This window comes from Narcine bancroftii, chromosome 3 (assembly GCF_036971445.1).
Source record: "Narcine bancroftii isolate sNarBan1 chromosome 3, sNarBan1.hap1, whole genome shotgun sequence".
NCBI classification, from domain to species: Eukaryota; Metazoa; Chordata; class Chondrichthyes; order Torpediniformes; family Narcinidae; genus Narcine; species Narcine bancroftii.
Window position 1 is genome coordinate 358,052,859 of NC_091471.1, and position 21,765 is coordinate 358,074,623.

A 21,765-nucleotide genomic window follows, 5' to 3' on the forward strand; every position below is an offset into this window, starting at 1 on the left:
TACTCGTTCCCTCACACATCCACTCTGTTGTGGGTGCACAGACTAGTATAGGGAGATGATGGAGAAGTTGCAGTGGTAACATAAGGGAGTGACTGCTCTGCAGGGAGCCCAGACCAGAAGCGGTCAGAACAAGGAAAATATGCAAGGAGGTCTGTGGAGTTATCAGGAAGTTGACTCAGCCCACCAGAGTGGATAATTGGTGGCCCAGGTCATTGCTGCAGGGGCTGAATGTCGGGGCTGTCCCTTCTTCAGTCTGGGTGTGAGAGGGAATGAAATAACATGATATTTCCTCTTGCTCCCCCCTCAATGTACCTCTTCCACCTCTGGGTTATCAGGACCAAAGTGTCACCAAATTTCTCCCTGATCCTGGTTGAAAAATAATGGCTGACAGCTGTGAAAAATAGCAGCTGGTTGTCAACAAATTACAAGGCAACACCATTCCTAATGTCTACAGCTATGTCTCTCAACCTTTTTTTCCACTCGCGTACCACCTGAAGTAATCCCTTACTACGGAGCACCTATGGTGGGGAAAACCACTGGTCTATAACTTTTTAAAGAAAGTATGTAGTTTAAAATGATTTCTTCCCTCTCCTCCCTGAAACAATGACCATGTATTTCTGCAAACTTCACTAAACATAAACAGTTGTTACTGTTTCACTGAAATTATGCCCATCTTAACTCTTACTCACCCATAATCCTTTGAAGTTTAGTATGCAATTTAGCCAGGGCCTTCATATTCTAGCAATATCAATTGAACTTTAAACTTTGAGAAATTTTATATAAAGTTGTATGAACATGCTTCAGTAGAAACTTTATTTGGAGATTGCAGATCAAAACATCTCTGTCATTTTGCCTCTTTCCTCCTTCAAGATGTTCCTTAAAATCTGATACTTCATCCAAGTTCTGTGTCAAACGTTTGATAATCTTTTTGAGGTGGCTTTGGATGCTTTGCTATTTTAGGGATGCTATTGCAATACGTTGATGGTGAATACAAATAGTTGTCATTTTATTTTCCTGCTTTGTCATCGATTAATAGCCTTTGACTTTTGATTTTTTTTTTTCTTCCCCGTCTCTTAAGTCTCTAGTTTCACGTTTCACCCAAACATTGCACACTCATACGGCTGGAGCTATTTTATCCACAGCCACCAGCTGGGAAGAAATTGAAATTCAAGAGGAAACAGAAGCTGGGAATAGTGTGACCTCCAAAATTCGTCTTCCTGTACAGGTTAGATGGGTTGTTTGTTCTTTTCATTCAGGTGATTCATTTACTATTTTCATTTAAAAAAAAACTAATGAACATAACAAATCATTAAAATCTTTATTACCATCTAATTGGTAGTTAAAAGCCTTGGTTTGTATGATCGTTTTTCCATTAAGATACTCAAATATTCAGTGGCTGTCCACTTTCTTTCATTTCCTTGGACAAGCAACGTTAATTTCTGCTGGCTCCTCCACGCACATTGTGGAGATTGTTGAAAGGTCAGGGCCCATACTTCAGCAACGTATCTTTGACTCCTGTTAGATGCTATGAATGGCCGAGTTCCTCCAGCATTTTGGAGTGTTTTTACTACAATCACATTCATGTTTCACTCAAAATGTGATGGCAAGTTTGTCTTCACTGCAGTTTCTTGAAACTTGCGTGCAGGGTGCATGTTCAGTATTAAGAGCACATCTAATATACTTCCCCCAGTTAGTGGAAAACTCATTTCAAATAAGCAGTCACAAAAACCTCAAGTCGTAATTTGGGTCATTGTTTTGGAGTTGTGGATGTGATTTTTCTTTTGTTAGGAGTATGTGTCTTGTAATTTAATATTCTTGTTAAAGTATTGTATCTATACATTTGGTTATTTATTAGCTTAAGCAAGCTACTGCAGAACATTTTTAGATTTCCTACCATCTATTTATGTTATATGTTACATAAGTAGCTCCAAAAAATATTATAATCTAGGGTTATGCGACAGCCAGGGATAAGCATTTCATTTTCCTAGTATAAACACAGAAATGCTGGATGAACTCGCACAGTGTCATAGGAGGTAAATATTTATAAAGAGGATGTTTTGGGCCTGAGCCCTTCTTCAAGGCATGAGTAAAAAGCGGGAAGGCACTTGAATTAAAAGGATGGGGAGAAGGAAATAAAGAGTAGAGAAGGAGCACAGACCAACAGACGAAAGATGATAAATTGGACATGAATAGGATGACAGGAGAGAAAAGGTGAGAATTAATTGGAAGAGCAGGTGCTCTATGAATGCAGAGTTGGAGGAAAGGAGATGAGCTAAAGGAAAGGAGAATTGGGGATAGATGGGAGTGGGGAGGACTAACAGAAACCAGAGAAGTTGATGTTAATGCTATCCGTTTGGAGGGTGCCCAGACAAAATTCAAAGAGTCCATTCATATCAGTTTCCTATTCCTGATCTGGCCTTTAAATTATACTACTTTCTCCAATCTGCGGTCTGGTCTTTGTAGGTCATTGGTTAATCATCAGTAGTTTCCTGGAATCTTGAGGACCTTCCAGTCATAATTGCTGGGCTACAGTGACTTCCAGAGAGGGCTGATTAGACTTAATTGGCTAACGGAGTTATTTCCGAATAACTTGTTCTACTTGTTGCTCTCTACACACATGTATAAATAATATATATGTTGGTGGCTATGGAACAACTATAATGCAGTTTTCATAGTCCTTGAAGCAGAATTTCTAGTGTATTTGAATTATTATGCATCTTGTAAAACTAAAATGATAACCTACTGACATTCTTTAAAGCCAAGAAGCATCCAAATAACACTGGACCACAAATATTTTTGAAAGGTTTGATCCCTGAAAAAAAATTAAGGATTACAATAGACAACTTCATGCTGAATAAACACAAAGATAATTTCAGATTTGCTGTATCACATAGGAAATTGGAGAAACATTTGATTGAATTTTTCCTGTTCAATTACATAATGATGCTGACACATTGCGTGAGTTCAACTGACTTAAAAATGTTTTGCCGCTGATTTTAATTTGTACTCAGCATCTGATGCCTCTCGTGTCAGTGTCCAACAATAGTTGGCCAGCATTGGTGGATTCCGGTAACTCTGATACCGCTTTTCCATGGTTCCAATGTCCTGGTGAAACCTTTCACCGTGTTTGTCACTGAATGCACCAAGATCAGCAGGGAAGAGGTCCAAATGCAAATGCAGAAAATTAATTTTCAATGACTTTCATGGTTTTGTATGCTTGAAATAGACTTAAAATATGACAGGAAAACACAAAAATAGGTTCCATCTAAAAAAAATAGTCTGCAATAGTTTTTGTGATCAGCAGCTCAAAAAATCCATAAAATACACCCCAAAGTGTTCAGGAAGCAAAATCTTTGTTGCCCAGTCTAATACCGTAGGTCATTCAATTTTGATTGTCAGATAATTGAGAAAAGACAATGCATTATCTGTAAGAAATGGGGGAAAATGTTCAACAAATAAACTTCAATCCAATGATGTGTTATTTATAGATAAGTGCAACTGTTACTTGATTGCTGCCAGAATTTGTTGAGTTATTTCTGAGGTAATAAAAGTAGTGGGCACAGTAACTTGAAACCACAGATGTCTGTAATCTATCAACACAGCAGATGTGGAAAAACCTTATAATTACTGATTGCACATATATGGAATTGAAATGTAAAATTGCATATGTAATTACACCATGAGTAAATAGATTTCTTCCACCGCGCCCCCCCCCCCCCCCCCCACCGCCATGTTTTGTATACCTTCTATATTTATAGTTTACTCTTTTGTTTTTAATGATTGCTTTTTCCAGCTCTCTCCAGTGGCATTTGTAAAGGTTTGCTCTGCAAGAATGCAAAATTTTAGTGCAACTTTGTAAACAATTACAAATGAATTGTACAAATTAAGTTGTATTAAACTTGTAAAAAAAATTTAAAGATCTGAGTTAGGTAATTTAGAGGTTCAGTTGAGATGTTGCAATTGTGTGTGGGGAAACTTTCCTTCAAGCCAAGAATAGTTAAGTTCCTCATATAATTAAAAGTAATATTTAGGATTTTTTTTCCATTACACTTCAAGTTTTAAAGTAAAGGCTTAGATTGTAAATTGTCCCCAGATATTGTGAATCAGCCTTATGGTTAGCCTGCACTGCCTCCAGCTCCTGAATTTTATTTTTTGGGGATCCAGACTGATGCAAGACAGTCTAACTGGTGCACAGTGTGTTTTATTGTTACCTCCTGTCAGAGCTGTTTCAACACAGTTTATGGACATTGTTGTGTATTCTCTTTATTTTTTTCCTTGTCTCTACCATTTTATACTTTTTCAATGATCACACATTTTTTGTTGAAGTAACATCCATTTTTAAGCCAGTACCTCCAATTCTACTGTAGTTTATATTCTCTACTGAGAATATAAATTCAGGGAGTTGATATGATGAACCTATCACATTTGCAAGAAATATTTCATAATTCTCTATTCTTTTTGCTTGACTTTTATTTAAAAAAAATTGAAAAATTTTACAGAATGTGTATATGCATTTTCTTAAGTGTAGGACGCTTACATAGAATACTACAGCACCGTACAGGCTCTTCGGCCTTCAATGTTGTGCCAACCCATATTGATGGAGGTGGATACGGACTGAGCTGTATGAATGGTCATAATTAAAATGAACAGACTTCTCATGGCCTATTTCTAATGGGGTATAGATAGAGTAAATGCAAGTAGGCTTTTCCCACTGAGGTTAGGTGAGCTACAAACCAGAGAATGTGGTTTAAGGGTGAAAGGGGAAACATTAGGGGGAATTTCTTCACACAGAGAGTAGTGGGAGTGTGGAACAAGCTGCCAGCTGAAGTGGTGATTATGGGCTCAATTTTAACATTTAAGAAAAATGGGACAAGGCAGAATATTAGTTCAGTGCAGACTAGAAGGGCTAAAGGGCCTGTTTTCTTTGCTGTGCTGTGATTCTGTGACCTCTGAGATTTGCCAGCTTTCTCTTATCCACCTCAGCAACTTCTCTGAATTTGCTCCTTGAATTGCAAGAGCCATTGCTAATGTACTTTTCAAATAAAAAGCACATTTCCAAAGAGTTATCAGTGGTAATATTCCACATTTTAATCTTTTAATTTGCAACTTTGAAGTTATAAATGAAAACTTTTCAAGTGTAATTTTCTGTGCATGTTTCCTTGGCCATTTGCAGTTTTGTACCAAATCTCTTGCACTGTTGCTTGACTTAAAAAAAAAAATTTCAAATGTTCAATTATTCTAGCATTTCATTTGTTTACATCTTTTTCCTCCATAGCCTTCTTGGTATGTTCAGTCACTTCTCTTTCATTTATGCCAAGAAATAAACCGGGTTGGAGGTCATGCTCTTCCTAAGGTCACACTTCATGAGTTGCTGAAGGCCTGTTTGGATGAGGTGCTTTCTGGTTATGAAGGACTGTGTTCCATAACCCCAAATAAGGTATGGAAGTTTAAAAAATAAATAAATAAAATTTTGGTTGGCATTCATGTAAACAGGACTGTGACTCCACAATAATGAATGGATTTACAAAAGTGAAATCATGCTTATCTTTGAGGATGTAACCAGTAGAGAGACAGCATTGACCAGATCATGTAGCTTTTGTGAAGGACCCGCACAAAAGATTGGTGTGCAAAATTAGAAAATGTGGTACAGTATACGTGGATAGAGAACTGGTTGGCAGGCAGGATGCAAGAGTGGTAATATATGGGTCCTTTTCAGCTAGACACAACAATGTTTTATGCTAGGGCCTCATTTTTTCTAATGTACAGTACAACTCCGATTATCTGAAATGGTCGGGACCAAACCTATGTCGGATAAACTTTTTTTCAGAGAACAGCTCAGTTTTTAAAAACAGCCCAATAGCAACAGAAAATCACTTGTATCAATGTTTAAGAATAACAAACAATGACGGAAGGCATTTTAAGCATTAAAATGTTTAATTCTTAGCAAGAAAATGCTGGTCGCCGATTCCCGAGATGTCCCACTTGCTGCCACCAATCACCTGCACATTCCCACCGTTGGCGGTGATTCCCGGGGAGGCTTCCCGGACCACTGGAACACTCACTGATGATGAGTCGGCGGGTTCCTGTCTCCTCGGTCACCAGAGCTCTTGATGTCAGAGTCATGGCTCTGAATCCTTTCATAATTCTACCACACATGCATACAAGGGAGTCCGGTGTGTGGTAGTTGGCCGAGGGGAGGGTTTGGAGTTGGCGTCGGGAACTCCGGTATGCTGAGGAGGAATTGGAGGGGATGGGGTTGGAAGGAATGCTACTGAACCAGAGGTCCTGCTCCTGCCTAGGAGGCCGTTCTACTTGATGACCCTGGGACAAGGGATTCCTCCGACTCCTTGCAGCTGGGAGTCAGTGGCATGCAGTTTGAGAGGGAAAGTTGAAGAGAAAAGTCAATCGGAGAAGGTAAAGAAGAAATGGAAAGAGAGAGGGGAGGGAGTTACCTGAAACGAGGACAGTTGTCGTCCTAATTTAATGACGAGTGAATTTTTTTAAACCTGAGATAAATTTGGCTCCAGGGGGAGTTTGGATAAATGGGGATTTCTGATTTGTTTTCGATATCCTCATTTATCTGAATTTTTTTTTTAAATTGGATAAATTTCTGAGAATCCGATATTTGGATAATCAGTTGTACTGTATATTAATCAAGACAAAATAATTGAATGTAAAATCTCTAATTTTGCAGATGACACAAAGCTGAGTAGCATTGTGTGCTATGAGGAAGATTCCAAGAGGCTGGAGGGTGACTTGGATAGATAAAGAGAGCATGATAGATGCAGTATAATGTAGATAAATGTTAGATTATTCAGTTTGGTGGCAATAAAAGGAAAGCAGATGATTATCTGAATGGTGACTGAAAAGGGAGGTGTGATGAGACCTGGGTGTCATGGTGCATCAGACATTGAAGGTAAAGAAAGTAACATATTGGGCTTTATCATGAGAGGTTTTTTAATATAGAAGCAGGGAATTCTTTCTGCAGTTGCACAGGGCCTTGGTGAGGCCACACCTTGAGTATTGTGTACAGTTTGAGGATCTGAGGAGGAACATTCTTGCCATTGAGGGTGTGCAGACTGATTCCTGGGATGGCAGGACTAATGTACGAAGAAAGACTGGATAGAGTAGAGTTAAACTCGTTGGAGTTTATGAAAATGATAGGGGATCTTGTTGAGGCATACAAAATTATGACAGAACTAGACAGGTTAGATGCAGGGAGAATATTCCTGATGTTGGGGAAGTGCAAAACAAGGTGTTACAATCCAAGAATAAGGGGTAAGTCATGTAGAACTTAAATGAAGAAAAACATCATCATTCAGTTTTGAACTTGCGGAACACTCTACCACAGGAAGTTGTTGAGGTTATTTTATTAAATGTATTCAACAGGGAGTTGGATGTGGCCAATGTGACTGAAAGGATCAAGAGGTAGAGTGAGAAAGCAGGAATAGCTGACTGAAGTCATTTAATCAGCCACAAATGTGAAGGGTTAAAGTGTGAAACACTTTCTGTGAAAGTAACAATTCAATTAAAATTTTTAATTGCATGAAATCTCATTGATAGGTTAATAATTATAAAGGTATCAGTCTCTAATTTCAAAATGATGTTGATCTTATTTTTATCATTGCATATGTTAGTTTTCTTCCAAAATAAGTTGAATGTCCAGCAAGTTGTTTGAGCTTGGTGACAATAACTAGCCTAATAGTGTCAGCATTCTCCCTTTCCTGGTATGCTACCTCAACTTGCAATATGGTGATATCTGATTCAAAAGCTAATGTTATGGCATTGTTTTGTCAATGTTCAAAAAAAATACAGAAATCAAGCATTCAGTGCAGTCATTGCGAATTTGATTCAATGTGAAAGATTTGTGTGGTTAGTTTGTCTTCCAAGTGCTCCACCTACACACGACGACTGCTTTGTTGTACCATTAAACTCAAATGTTGTAAGAATGATTTTTTTGTAAATTCTGAGAATGTTACTGTTTTCACTCAGAATTCTCATTTTTGTCAGAAATGTTGCAGAAACACTTTTTTTCTGTCATAATTAAAGTATTGGAAAAGTAGCATTTCCAAGGAAATTCCTGACCATTATGTTCATAAATTTGCTGTTCAATCATGGATACCTTTAATGCAACATTACATGACGATGGAGATTCCACGCCTGGAATACTACGTGCAGTTTTGCCTTCTTGTTTAAGGAAGTATGGTAGCCATGGTAGAGAAGGTTCACAAGACTGATTCTGGGAATGAAGGAGTTTTGTGAAGAAAACTTGAGTTGGTTGACCAAATACATTGCACTTTTGAAGAATAAAAGGTGATTAAAATAGTAGCCTATTTATGGAAAGCCTATTGATCCCACGTTTCATTTTTGAATCTGATTTACTAAGTACTTCGATCATCACATGGTGGTTACTGGTCATTGTAATCAGATGAGTACCTTTGGTTTTCCTTTTCTTGTTCTGTGGGGGGGGAAAAAAATTTGGATTGTGACTCCATAATAGTTGAGGTGACTAACTTGAACAATCCCAAACAATCCATTTGCAAAATGATTCGTTGTGTTTCTGAGAAAATGCTTAAATTAATCCAAGTATGAAAATAATTAATACTTAAAAGAAATTCCTAAGGAAATTGAGTTGGTCATTATTTTAGCAGGCTGCTGCATCCAATCTTAATATGATGGGTCATAACAGCTGTGATGTGCCTGTCTAGGTAATTATTTCCATTAATTGCTTTGAAATTCCATCCTTTTTCTACATCAAATAGTAAATATAAAAAACAACTTTTACAGCCCTATGTAATCCCTCTTTGTTTGATTTGCAAAGGGTGAATCGGTTCAGAAATTGCTAGTTCCTCATTGCATTGACAAACCTGCCTGCAAAGCTTTCCTCCTCACTCTTTCCAATTGTAATCTGATCCTAAAGTATTGGAAGATGCTAAAGTTCACAGTTGGCTGGTTAGTACAGGATGTGCTAATGTTTAAGTGTTTTTGAATTTGATTATCACTTCAATGTTCTTGATCTTTTCATTAGGATTGGTAGGTAAACCAGTTTGACATAACACGCGGTTAGAAATGTTGAATGTCACTTGGTGGCCCTTCAGTTTTATTTTTTTTCTCTACAGATGATTATTGAACTGTTATTTTAAACAAAAACATTATTGAAGTTTTAATTAATATTCAAAATATTTATTTGCTTTCTCTTTGTATATTGAAAAAAATTCTTTAACATGAATGATAGGTTATTGAATTAACTATGGGGCATATTTACTCAATATGATTTCCACCATTTGTCTTGTTTCAGGTTGACTCTGCATTCCCTGTAACCCAGAGCAGAGCTTTGCAACTACTTTTTGATCTTAGGTACCTTAGTTCAGTGTTAACAGCAAGAAACGATGGGATGAAAAGTAGCAGGCACCAGCAGGATCCAAGGTATTGAAGTTCTTTTGAAACTCGATATCTTTGGAGTTCTTGGCTTTGAGGAGACCTGTGTAGGGCATTTAAGAGAATTAATAATCTTCTGTTTTTACTAAATTAGGGTTCAAAATGTGGTAGATACTTTGGAAAGCCACATTGATCCATTTGATTTGGACGTTTTTACTCCCCATCTTAACAATAATCTGAGTAAACTTTCTCAAAGGACTTCGGTAAGTAGAACAGCTAAATCTGAAATAGATATTTTGTATTTTTCAGTTTCAGATCTCAATAGTATTTCTTGGTGAAATAGAAGTTGGCTCAGTTTGCACTTGGCTTGTCCCATATTCTGTGTTTTACTCCAGAATGATTGTAGTTCATGTATATTAGGATGCAGGTATGTTTCTGAAATATAGAACACCAATATAGAAATAAAGAGAATTTTTCAGCAAATACATTAGTATGTATGGTTTAGAAATGAAAAAAGTACAAATATTTCTTTAGCTCATTTACAAGATTTCTAGTTTAGTTAGCAATGTTGGTAATTAAATATTGCAAAAACCATTACTTAAATGCTCCACCAAACATATACTCATTTATGGAAAGCTTTTGTTAGCTTGTTTGTTGCTGGGTATTAATATACAAAGAACACGTGGACTTCTGCCTGTTTATGCCACGTAATTTTGAGTTGCCATATCATTCAGGATTCGATTCAATGTTGTATTTATATTAAAAAAAATTCTAGGCATCAGTACGAACCTTGTTGTAGTTTTGCTAACTATGGCACAGTGAAATAAAACATCTGCAACAGCTTCCAATATCAACTCTTGCTGAACATCACCATTTATTCCATAATAATTTGTTCCTTGTTCTTCAGATTCTTAAATTTAAAGCTAAATACCTCATCCCAAAAACGTTTTAATCGGCTGAAAGTTGGTTTAAAGACTTGTTTTCCTATTACTGAAAATATAAAGTCTTGCAACTGTATCGAAAGGTTGAAGTGCAAGTCTTACCAAAACTGGGAAAGGGTGCATTGAATATGTTGAAATAATTATGAATCCATAATCTTTTGAGGAAAATCAAGTTCTGCAGTGCTCAAAGTAAGGGCATGGTTAACAATGACCTTCCTCCCTCTGTCTCAAGTCTGGTAATGTTGTGTTGTATTGATCCAGAGAATTGGTCTGTTCTTCAGGTGCTTTTTGGGTTATTAACTGGCACAGAGAAGCAATACACCAGCAGAAGTATGATATTTAACTCTCAAGAACCTCATAACATCCTACCTTTGGCTTCCAGTCAGATCCGGTAAATAAATCCTTATCTCATTTCTGTGGCAAGTTCAGAAGGGTTTAATGTTGTAAAAACTTTGGATAAATGAGGATTTCTGATTTATTTGATATGCAAATTTTTTTTTAAAATTTGGATAAATGAGGATTTTGGAGAATCTGATTTTGGATAATCAGGGTTGTACTGTATATACATAAAGATATAATGTAAAATATAAATATTTTGGGATGATTTACTTGGTATCAAGATACTGTTTGTTACTTGTTAGCATCTGTAGGAAGAAGCTGTTTCTCAGCCTGGCAGTCCTAATTTTGATGTTCCTGTACCACCTCTTTGATGGTAGAGGTTGTGTGCTGGATGGAAAGGAGTGAAACACAAAAGTCTGCAGACACTGTAATTGTAGTTAAAAACACAAATGCTGGAGGAACTCATTAGATTGAGCAGTGGCCATAGGAGGTAAAGGTATTGCTAATGTTTCAGGTCTGAGCCCTTCAAGGTACGATGAAGGGTTCAGGCCCAAAACATCTTTATCTACTATGGATGCTGTGAGTTCCTCCAGCATTTGTGTTTTTGCTGGAGGGAAAAGGGTCTTCTATAAGTTTTTTAAGTCCTATTAAAGCAACAACTGGTAAATGACATCAATAGAAGAAAGGGAGACCCAGTGATCTCGGCCATTTTGATGATCCTCTGTATTGACTTCCTGTTCGTTGCTTTGCCGCTACTATATCATGCAAAGATGCAACCAGACAGGACACTCTCAGTTATACTCCTGTAAAATGTTGTTAAGATGGGGGCCAGTAGCTCTGCCCTCCTCAACCTCCTTAGCAAGTGTAGGCGCTCCTGCACCTTCCTGATTAATGAGGATGTGTTGTGGGTCCAGGATGAGTTGCCTCTTGTATGCAAACTAACAAACTTTATGCTCTCCACTCTTTCCATGACAGAACAGTTAACGTGTAGTGGAAAATGGTCCTTCAGAAGTCGACAATCATCTCCTTTGCCTTGTCCATGTTGAGACTTGGATTATTATTCTTGCACCATCTTACGAGCCTTGGCAGTTGGAATGTAATCCTGATAAGTGTGAGGTGATGGTTTCAGAAGATATATTAAGAGCAAGATGTTCATTATGAATGGCAAGACCTATGAATTATTTGAGAAATAGAGGGACCATGGATTTGTCCATGGATCCCTAAAAGTGACAACACTGGTTGGTAAGGTGTTGAAGGAGGCTGATGGGATGCAGGCCTTAATTAGACATGGCATGGAACAACTTTTAAAAACAAAAACTTTAGTTAGACTACAACTGGAGTATTGTGTGCTGTTCTATTTGCCACATATAGGAAGGACGTGAAGAGAGAACAGCCGGATTGGGATTTCGCTTGGGATGGAATGTTTCCGTTTTGAGAAGAGCCTGGATGGGCTGGGGTGTGTTTTTCTTGGAGTGGGAGCAGCTGAGGGAGAATTTGATAGAGAAACAAAATTTTGAGGGGCAGGTAGGATGAATGGTGAGAAACCTTTTCCCGTAAGATGTTTAAAACTAGATGGCACAGAATTAATGTGAGAACGAAGAGAGCTTGAGGTTTTTATCCAGAGTGTAGTTGCAGTTGAGAACAAACCGGCACTCTCACAATACTTATGAAATTTTTGTATGAGTATTTGAATTGGCAAGCATAGAATCGAGGTACTCATAAATTGGATTAGCATAGATGGTTGGTATGAACATGGTAGGCCTCAGCTTACCATGTATGCCTGCCGTATGGCCAGCTAATCAAATATCTAATAATGAAAATGGTCCTTGTTGTTCCTTTGTGAAATTATATTTACTCAGGATTTTGTTGTAGTTCCTTGAAATCTTCCTGCAGTACTGTCTTGAATAAATCCAATTATCATCATACTTAGTTGAGAGATCTTGGGATGTTAGTTACTAGAGCGTGCCAGAATTTGTGTGGATATCAAGGCTTTTACTGGACTCAGGAAAAGTGTTTCAGGTCAAAAATCTTTAATTGTGATGGCACTTTATGGATTTTTTTTTTCTATTGTTTAAAAATAAACACCACTAATATTAAGGTGAAAGGTTCATGTTGCAGTAAGTATTTTTGAGTTGAATGATGAGGCTATTACTCAATTACATATTAGCTACCTGAATTTGCCTCAATGTCTTTGGTGTGAACATCTTTCCTCTGTTTGCCAACTTGCTCACTGGTCCTGCTTCTAATGAAGAAATATTTGCAGCTGGTGGAAAGAAGCAAAAGCCACTTTCTGCTTTAGACACATTTGAAGTTTACTAATTCAACTAACTCGCATTTTAATGGACCAAGGAGTAATTTGCTGCTTCGTTTTGTTCATGATGGTTTGATGCTATTGCCTAACTGAACTGTACACAATACTGATAATGTGAACTTTTGATTTCAGATTTGGTCTTCTGCCACTTAGTATGGCAAGTTCCCGAAAGCCTAAGTCTTCTGTTCGTGCAAGTGAAAATAAGAATCAGGTTAGTGTGAACTTTATTTTTAGATCTTGTTTGAATTTCAATTCTTGTACCATAAAAGTATCAAAATCCTACATTTTTACAAGGATGTTTATTTATCTGAAGAACCCTTCTGTTTATTTGATTTTCAGTTATTGACCTGTTTCAGGGTAGTTTTATTGTTTCTCCCCAAATCACTATTACAACATGTAAAACAAACAGTAGACTTTATAGAAAAGACAGATAAAACTTATCTGTATTTTTTTAAAAGGTGTGTTCCCCAGTAAGATATTGTAAGTTATTGTATTGCATACCTAGTAAAGGTGCAGACCTTTACTTTGCATAACATTCACTAATTCAACAAGGATAGGGCATCATTTTATTAAAATGGGTGATTAGCTTTTCATATTAGTCCCTCATCCAACTGATACGAAGTGAATGATTTTGATCACATCTTAGGTTCAGTGTTAAGTTGGACCTGGTGTGTTTTGGTTTCTTTAGCACTGCACTACATAAAATAACATTAACATAAAAGTCACTTATTTATAATATATATGCAATTTAACTGGTTTCTTTAAATTTAGTTTCAGTTGAAGCATTGACTGTCACAGCTACAACCTTTTCAAGAAGCTTCACTGGGTATTTACAGTCATGTGTACAGTGTATTTAGCTTTGCTTTGTGCTTGAGCAATCATAACACCATTATGATTGGGTAACCAGAAATACCAGTGGATTTGTGATGACCTTTTTAAAAAAAAAAAGGATGCCATATTTTAACAAGACATCATATTTCTTTAAGTTTATGTTTTCTTTTCTGAGGGGCACAACTCTACATTTCCAGTGAGTAATAAGTAGGGGAGGGAGTCGGACTTCCATGTAACAGCGATACATTCCCTGGCTGCCACTAGTGCAATCCTCACAAACTGTTTTTGATAGTTTTGTGTCAATAACCATAAGATTGATCAATAAATACAGCTCTAGTTCCAATGGAAAATCCACTTCTTTAATTTTTGTCAAAATTTCTGCCATAAGGATCTTACTTTAACGCAGAGCCAGGTTGAATGAATAAATGTTCCAACCTCTATACCCATGTAATTTTTGTGGTGTAAGATATAATTGGTACATAAAATTGTATGAAACTATATCTGACATTAATAAATGATGTCATATTATCAGAGCTTAATTTTGGCCAATATTGTTCTTGAATCCTTTTCCCCAAGTCCGTCTTCCACCTTTCCTTTGTGCAATAGGAAATACATCTTAGATATAAATTTACTTGTGATCCCCTTTTGAAGAAGAGCCTCCACGTCACTACAGGTTGGCAGGGTCGTGGCTGGTCCTAAACTACCCATCAGCAGGGTCGTGGCTGGTCCTAAACTACCCATCTGCAGGGTCGTGGCTGGTCCTAAACTACCCATCGGCAGGGTCGTGGCTGGTCCTAAACTACCCATCGGCAGGGTCGTGGCTGGTCCTAAACTACCCATCGGCAGGGTCGTGGCTGGTCCTAAACTAGCTCTTAAAAAAGATCTTAATTGAAGAGAGTTCTACTTGACAAATCATATCTATTTTTTAGTTGTTCAAATGTTATAAATTGCCCTTGCTCATAACAATCCTCGATACACTTTTACCCTTCATGGTGCCAAGTGTCCAGGATTTTATTTCCTGATGTCATTAATATTAACTCATTTTGATATAAGGATGTTTTAGAACCCCACTTTTAGTCCTATACATTTATTAATTTGTTGCCCTATCCAAATTGTGTTTTAGAATGGAGTTATTTGTCTTTTCAGAAGATAATTTAAACAAAATCTGCTATCTTCTCATCTGCTATGTGTAGACCAATTTGTACCTAATTGGGAATATCCCCTCCCTCAAAAAAAATGCTGTAAATTTCAATTGGGCAGCTAAATAATATTTTTAAAAATTGTTTAATCGTAGTTTACAGAATTTACAGTTATTTGGTCAGAATTTAATATCTAGAGTTATAGAACGAAATCTATCATGATTTCAGAAATTTAATTTGTAATTTTAGTGAAGACCTTTTTACCATCCAACTCACTCGAGAGATTAATAGGGCCTACAGAGACTGGTGTAACTTTTGACATTATAATGCATAATTTTTTTTTAGTAAGTCTAACTTGTTTAGTTGAGGCACTGGTGCTCTACCAGCATTCAAATGCACTGGATTTATTTTTACCTGATTTTGAAAAAAAAAATGATTGTCTTCTTTTGTCCAGAAATCACTTTTTGTGGTTTGAGTGTTCTGCTTTATAACATAGTTGTCAATATTTTAGTTGAAACTAAAAAAAAAATCACCTGGATGTGGCAAGAGTGATTTGTGGTGACAGACTGTTTGCTTGTAGTTTTGCAGACATTATTATGGAGTTGGGCAGGTGTCAGAACAGCTTTTCTCTTTCTCTTTGACTACGACAATACAATTTTAATACAATGGTTGAATATGCTGTCCTTTGAGGATTGATTCAGAGTTCCCATGCCTTTTATCAAACAACACAAAGAAACAATGTCATTCTCTGATTAAATATCAAGAGCTGAATTTTGCTCTATGTCACTCCTAAGTGGGGAAAAAAAATTACTTGGTCGTTGATGAATCGACTCAAAATTGTTAACTAAAATGGTTGATATTGCATGCCACATGTGACATTTGTGGACCAAATTTATTAATGTAAAATATTATCATGGAAAATGTTTGTACAGCTTCCTGCCCTTGAAGAGTTGAGAGCTGGCAATGCAGCTTGCTGTCAGTGTGCATGTGAGGGGTGGGCTTTTATGAAATGCTGAACAGCTGGCTATTAAATTCTAATAGATATAACACAAATCTTTGTTGACATTGTGAAGGCTTTGTTCAGGCAAGGTGATGAAAGGTATTCGGCGACTTCCAGTGTTGCAGGGATCTTTTGGATAAGGACTGTTCCAAATGCAGTTCTTACAGTTGTATGGAATGAGCTCCACTAATAGAACTTTCTACTCAGCATCACATTGAACAAATACAGTGGGTCAGACTGTGCTTGAACATGTTGACTGTTTGTCCGCACTACCCACTGTCTCTATGTGTCTGGGTCAGGTGCTGAAAGGCAATCTATCTGGCCTTGTGTATCCTTGAATCCAACAGGTTCTGAACCAAGTGCTTTGAAGCAAAGCCCCTCCCCACAACACCCATTGAAATGTTTTTTTGTAGATGCTTTATGGCCTTTGAATGGATGAGATGTGTGTCTAAACATTTAGCAATTTAAAAAAAAGCATTGGTAATATAAAATAAAAATGCAAATAATTAAAACAATAAATCCAGAGGTAAAGAGTTACCATTGAAATTAGTATGGTTTTGGATTTGGCACCAGACCATAGCTGCCTTGGGATCCAGATGACATTCAAGTAGTATCTTGACGTGATTATTCTGAACTGGTAACCACCTGAATGGAACTGCAGGACTTGATGGCCATTCAGGCAGTTCCAGGCTGAATTGCTGGCAATTTTTCCCAAGATCTGTCCCAGTAAACAACTCGTGAAGAACCAGTAACAACTGTGGTGACAAAATTACTGCAATATTTGGTCCCATTGTATTCGTTCTGAGGTTGCCCTTCTGCTGCTTGAAATGTAATGTATCTAAGCATTTGAATGCATTGCCAAGAAGACTGCATGTACCATTGCTTCATTTTGACATGGTGTGGTGGAGGTGACTGCATTTGTTGAGAGCCATTAAATAAAAAGAACTGCTCCAAACACTAACTGTCCTCTGTTTGTTACCTTCAGCCAATGGAAATTTCAGTTCGAGCCAAATGGGTTTCGTGTCTCAGTTATTCTGTCAGGTGAACAGCTGTGACTGACCAGAACTAATCTAGCCTTAATTGCCTTTAATGTCATTAATAGACACTGAGTGATGGCCTTCACTACTTTGTAAATGATAGAAGGATCTCTTACATGAACTTATTAACTGTGTGTGGTCTCTTTTAGTCCAAAAATGACCCTGCATCATGTCACATCATTGAATTCTATTGTGTGTGTTTTTATTTAGAGAACAGTGGTGATAGTATGTTACTTAGTTTCTTAAACCACAGGCAGTGAATAGTATAATAATGATCCCACTGAACATTGAAGAGAAATCTCTCTGAACCAGTCTAGCAATTGATACACATGCTCCCTCTATGAACAATCTTTATTTGGGGAGCAAAGTGCAAGATATTGAAAATCTAATTGAGCTTACTGATTTGGGAAGGAAGAAAGATGATTTATAATGAGCCAGTTAATCTTGGGAAGAAAAATCTTCACTGAATTACAACTGGATATTTCATGTAGCAGGCGTTGTTGGAATAGTTGTGAATAATGAATGGTCTTATTTGCTCTGTTTCTTTCTTCAGGGTACCTTTTATTGTCACGTAATAATGCAAAAAAATGTATTATTTTTATCATTTATTTATCTTGTGTATTTAAAAAAAAATTTGTATATTAAAAATAATTTTGGGGGAAAAAGTATGTACATCAACGTTTGTCTGCTGTGAGGCAAGCAGAGTTGCTGTGAGCATTGGCCGGTTCCCCTAACGATAATAAATATTGTACCTTTGGTGTTTAAATGTACATAGAAGTTGGTACTTTAAATTCTTGTGTTCTTTTTGTTGCAGGTGCTTGCCATGTCGGTCACAGAAGATGAAAGTCTGAAGCCTGGCGCCTTATTTCATCAGCTGGCTGCTCTTCAAGATGAAGATGCTCTGTCGACATCATCGCTCTTTAAATTAGGGTGGCTATCGAATATGACCAAATGACAATAGCCTTGTAAAATAAAAAAAACACTGATGCAATCTTTGTAGATATAAATTAATAAATACAAAAATCAACTGCCATTGACTGTAAAAAAAAAAACATATCTATGTCTATAATTTGCAATTCTGAATTCTCACAGCGTCCATTGGAGGTAATTAGGGTGGCTATCGAATATGACCAAATGACAATAGCTTTGTAAAATGAAAAAGAAACACTGATGCAATCTTTGTAGATATAAATGAATAAATACAAAAATCAACTGCCATTGACTGTAAAAAAAAAACATATCTATGTCTATAATTTGCAATTCTGAATTGGAGACCAGGAGGCATACTTTAATATGGCTATGATTATATTGGGGCCATTACAGGTTGTATCTCTTATCTGTGTTCCAGCAACTCCCATGGTCTGGCACGTTTGAATCTGCTGCCGTGAGTACAAACTCCTTACAGACAGTGCAAGATTCGAACCCCAGTCCCGATCACTGGCAATATAAAGGCGTTGCACTAACCACTACACTAACTGTGCTGCCCCACAGTATTATTTCCTGTTTTATGCTTTGTTCTACCTTTGATAGGTTTACATTGGGGATTCCCTTAGGGGTCGATTTCTGTTTTTCGGCATTTTCTGAGGTCCGGCAATGGCCAGGTCCCAACATCATCGGAGGTACAAGTTATATTAAGATGCATTTTTTACTACAAAAAGATATCCGCATCATAGAACCTAGGTATGTTAATTTAGACCTTCAAAGAATATGAATATAGATCAATTCAGAGAACCATGGAACACTACAGCACAGAAAACTGACTCTTTGGCCTTCCACCTCTCAGTCTATGTAGATTGCAACAATTAAATGTGAGGTTTTCTTCCTTTCTCACCAGGGATGTATTCTGTACCTCTGTTATAACTGGGTAAAAAATAATCCCTCCTCACAGGCATGAGTGAGTGAAGAATTTATGGTTAACCTGTCGTTGTAGACAGTTGATTCCCAAAGCTGGCTCAGACTTGTTTATCTTTTTCAATAACGTTGAAATTTCACATCCAAAAATAGAGTACATATGGATATGTGTTAAAATTGAAAAGGATACATTACACTTAAATTATATAATTACATCCAAGGTACTCCACATTTTAATAATAGATTATATTGTATTGATGTTAAGAGTTTCTTATCTTAAAGAAATGAGACTAATAAGATGTTTAGTTTTAGAGTTTTTAATGTTTGCCTTCTTGGTCATGAGTGTTTTTTTGTTTTGCACAAGCATCTGGAAGAATTTATGTGCGGCACGGTTGGTATAGCAGTCACTACAAAGCCTTTACAGCCCCAGTGATTGGGACCGGCATTCGAATCTCACTCTGTCTGTAAGGAGTTTCTGTGTTCTCCCCAGGGGCTCCAGTTTTCTCCCACTGTTTGAAATGTGGTTAATTGGGTGGCATGGACTCGTGGGCCAAAATGGTTGGTTAACGTGCTGTATGTCTTTGTATCTCCACATTTAAATTTTGTTAAATTAATAAAATTGAAGTTTAAATTTTTAAAATTGAAACTAGGAATAAAATTAAGATTTCAAATCCTAACCTACAATATTTACATGATTTTCCTATATGACTCCCAGAACATCCTTTCTGAGCAGAATAATTATGCTCCATGAAGGCCAACCATTACCTCCAACACCATTTCACTTTCAATCCTTAAGATGGGGGACCTTTTTTGTTAAAACCAGTACTCCATCTGTTCCTTCTCTCCTCTGCATTTGAGATCCAAACACCTGTAACTATAACCCGTATCTTCACATAGCCGTTTTGTCTAACTTGTCTTTCGCAACACCTTACTCCAAAAATGCATGTTTTTTCTTTTGGTCTCAAGAAACCCTGACATTTTTTGTCGCCCATTAAGGCACTGATTTCCATTAATAAAACCAGCACCATCTTATCAAAAATCATGGTCTGCTGCATGGGCTGTTATCAATGATCCCAGAGACCTTATTATCTTGTCCCTCCTCGATCTTGTAATCAGTTACTCCCTCTATGGGTTCTCTCTGGATCTGCATTGTAGGTTCTTGTTTCTGCCCATTCACTGATTTCTACTTGTATGTCCTGTCCCTTCTCATTTGTGAATTCATTCTGTTGCCACCAAATTATTTTGATCACCTATTTAGGGTCTTAAGTTTCCAATTAGTATTAGCAATCTTGGTATAATCAGAAAATTATCAAAATATTCAGTGGGTTGGTAGGAAGATAAAAATGAGTTGTTGTTTCAGGTCGGAAAATCTTTGTCAGAGCTAGGAAGTTTGAGCTGAAGGGAGGAGGAGGATGATGTCTGGTAGGTGGTTGGGGGGGGGGATCCATGGGGATAAGCTGTAAATGCTATCAGGCCAATCTGTACAAGAGATTCTAACGAAAGTGATGTAGGGGGTTGCAAAATGCAGAACAGGTAGATGTGCCTGGTAGGTCAGCCCTGGGCATGCCCTCCACTTCCAGAGGAAGAAGAGAGATAATAACAAACAAGCTTATCCAACTTAAACTGGTGAATTGATGCAGTCAGTGAACTTGTGTGGAATACAAATATTGAGTCCAGAAAGGTGCAAAGTGGCCAGATAGAAATGTAATACTCTTCCTCTAGCATTGTGACTGCACAGGAGGCCACAGAGTGAGATGGGGAATTAAAGTGCTGGCCTACTGGAAGCTTGAGGTCACCTGTTGGTATTCTGCAAACCAGTTGCCCAATTTGAGTTGAGCTCCAATATAGAAGAGATCAAATGCTGTGCACTCGATCAGAAGGCATGGTTAGCATAGCGGTTAGAGCAATGCTGTTACAGTGCCAACAACCTGGATTCAAATCCAGCGCTATCTGTAAGGAGTTTGTCCATTCTCTCTGTGTATTTCCTTCTGGTGCTCCCACCGTTCAAAACATACAGGGGTTGTAGGCCCATTGAGCGTAATTGGGCAGCACTGGCACAAGGGCCAAATGGGCCTGTTCTTATGCAGTATGTCTAATTTTTTTTTTAAAAGTACAGGTAAATAGCTTATTGATAACCTTGTTTAGCCTATTGGAGACCTCTCCACTACCCGACCCTGTCTGCAGCTTAACTTGCTTCGAGTCCATCCCAATTCAGATGAAGGGTCTTCAACTTGAAATGTTAATTTCTCCCACAGATGCCATCTGACCTGTTGCATGTAACCAGCATTTGCTGTTTTTGTTCTACACATTTCAAGCTTCTGTAGCTGTTTTTGATCCTCACCCTGACATTTCCACAAATGTTTTTCTCTCCTTCCTGGCCTCCATCTAATGGAGTTACTTTATTTCACACCTTTTTAAAAAAAAAAACCCTGGAATTGAGTGCCATCTTGTAGCTCAGTTTCTGTATGCCTGCTGATGCTTTCACTCTACCCTGGCTCCCAAGGCAAAAGGCCTTTGGATCAATCTCTAATGGCATAATTGATGATCAAATGGAACGAGCCAAAACTATGTTGCATTTTTCCAGTTGGCAAGTCAAGAGATGGGGAAGCTTGGTTCCAGGCTCAACTGTTCATTCTCTTACTCGGATCACAGTGTCATTTTTGTCGCCACATCTGCTTCCAACAATTCTTCTAACAAGACAAATCTGTGGTTATCTCATTGGGAGTTGATACGTTGAACAATCTTTAGTGTTTCCCTCTATATGTACTTCCTAATATAATTTTGATCTCCTGTTTATACATCAGTTTGTTAAGAATCTCCTCTGAGTCTAATATCTCCACATCCCAATCTGTGTCAATTTTATTCATCGACTGTTTGCAGCATTCCCCCAATGATCAGGCTAAAATTCTGGATGTTTGCAACCATCTTGCCTTCTCTC

The 21,765-nt window shown here is 37.5% G+C and overlaps 1 protein-coding gene across 3 annotated transcripts in view; it reads left to right on the forward strand.

Moving 5' to 3' along the window:
- The window catches only part of cog1 (component of oligomeric golgi complex 1), a 43,723-nt gene extending 24,219 nt beyond the window's left edge, over window positions 1-19,504 (forward strand). For 2 of the 3 annotated variants that reach the window (XM_069930020.1, XM_069930018.1), the window contains exons 8-14: window positions 1,079-1,225; window positions 5,276-5,437; window positions 9,299-9,426; window positions 9,533-9,641; window positions 10,601-10,710; window positions 13,102-13,180; window positions 17,791-19,504. In XM_069930020.1, coding sequence (XP_069786121.1) covers window positions 1,079-1,225; window positions 5,276-5,437; window positions 9,299-9,426; window positions 9,533-9,641; window positions 10,601-10,710; window positions 13,102-13,180; window positions 17,791-17,931 — 876 coding nt within the window. In that variant the 3' untranslated portion in view covers window positions 17,932-19,504. Of the gene's footprint in view, window positions 1-1,078; window positions 1,226-5,275; window positions 5,438-9,298; window positions 9,427-9,532; window positions 9,642-10,600; window positions 10,711-13,101; window positions 13,181-13,740; window positions 13,796-17,790 lie in introns of all 3 variants that reach the window. The other variant, XM_069930019.1, reaches the window with a different exon arrangement.
- Window positions 19,505-21,765: the final 2,261 nt, after the last annotated feature.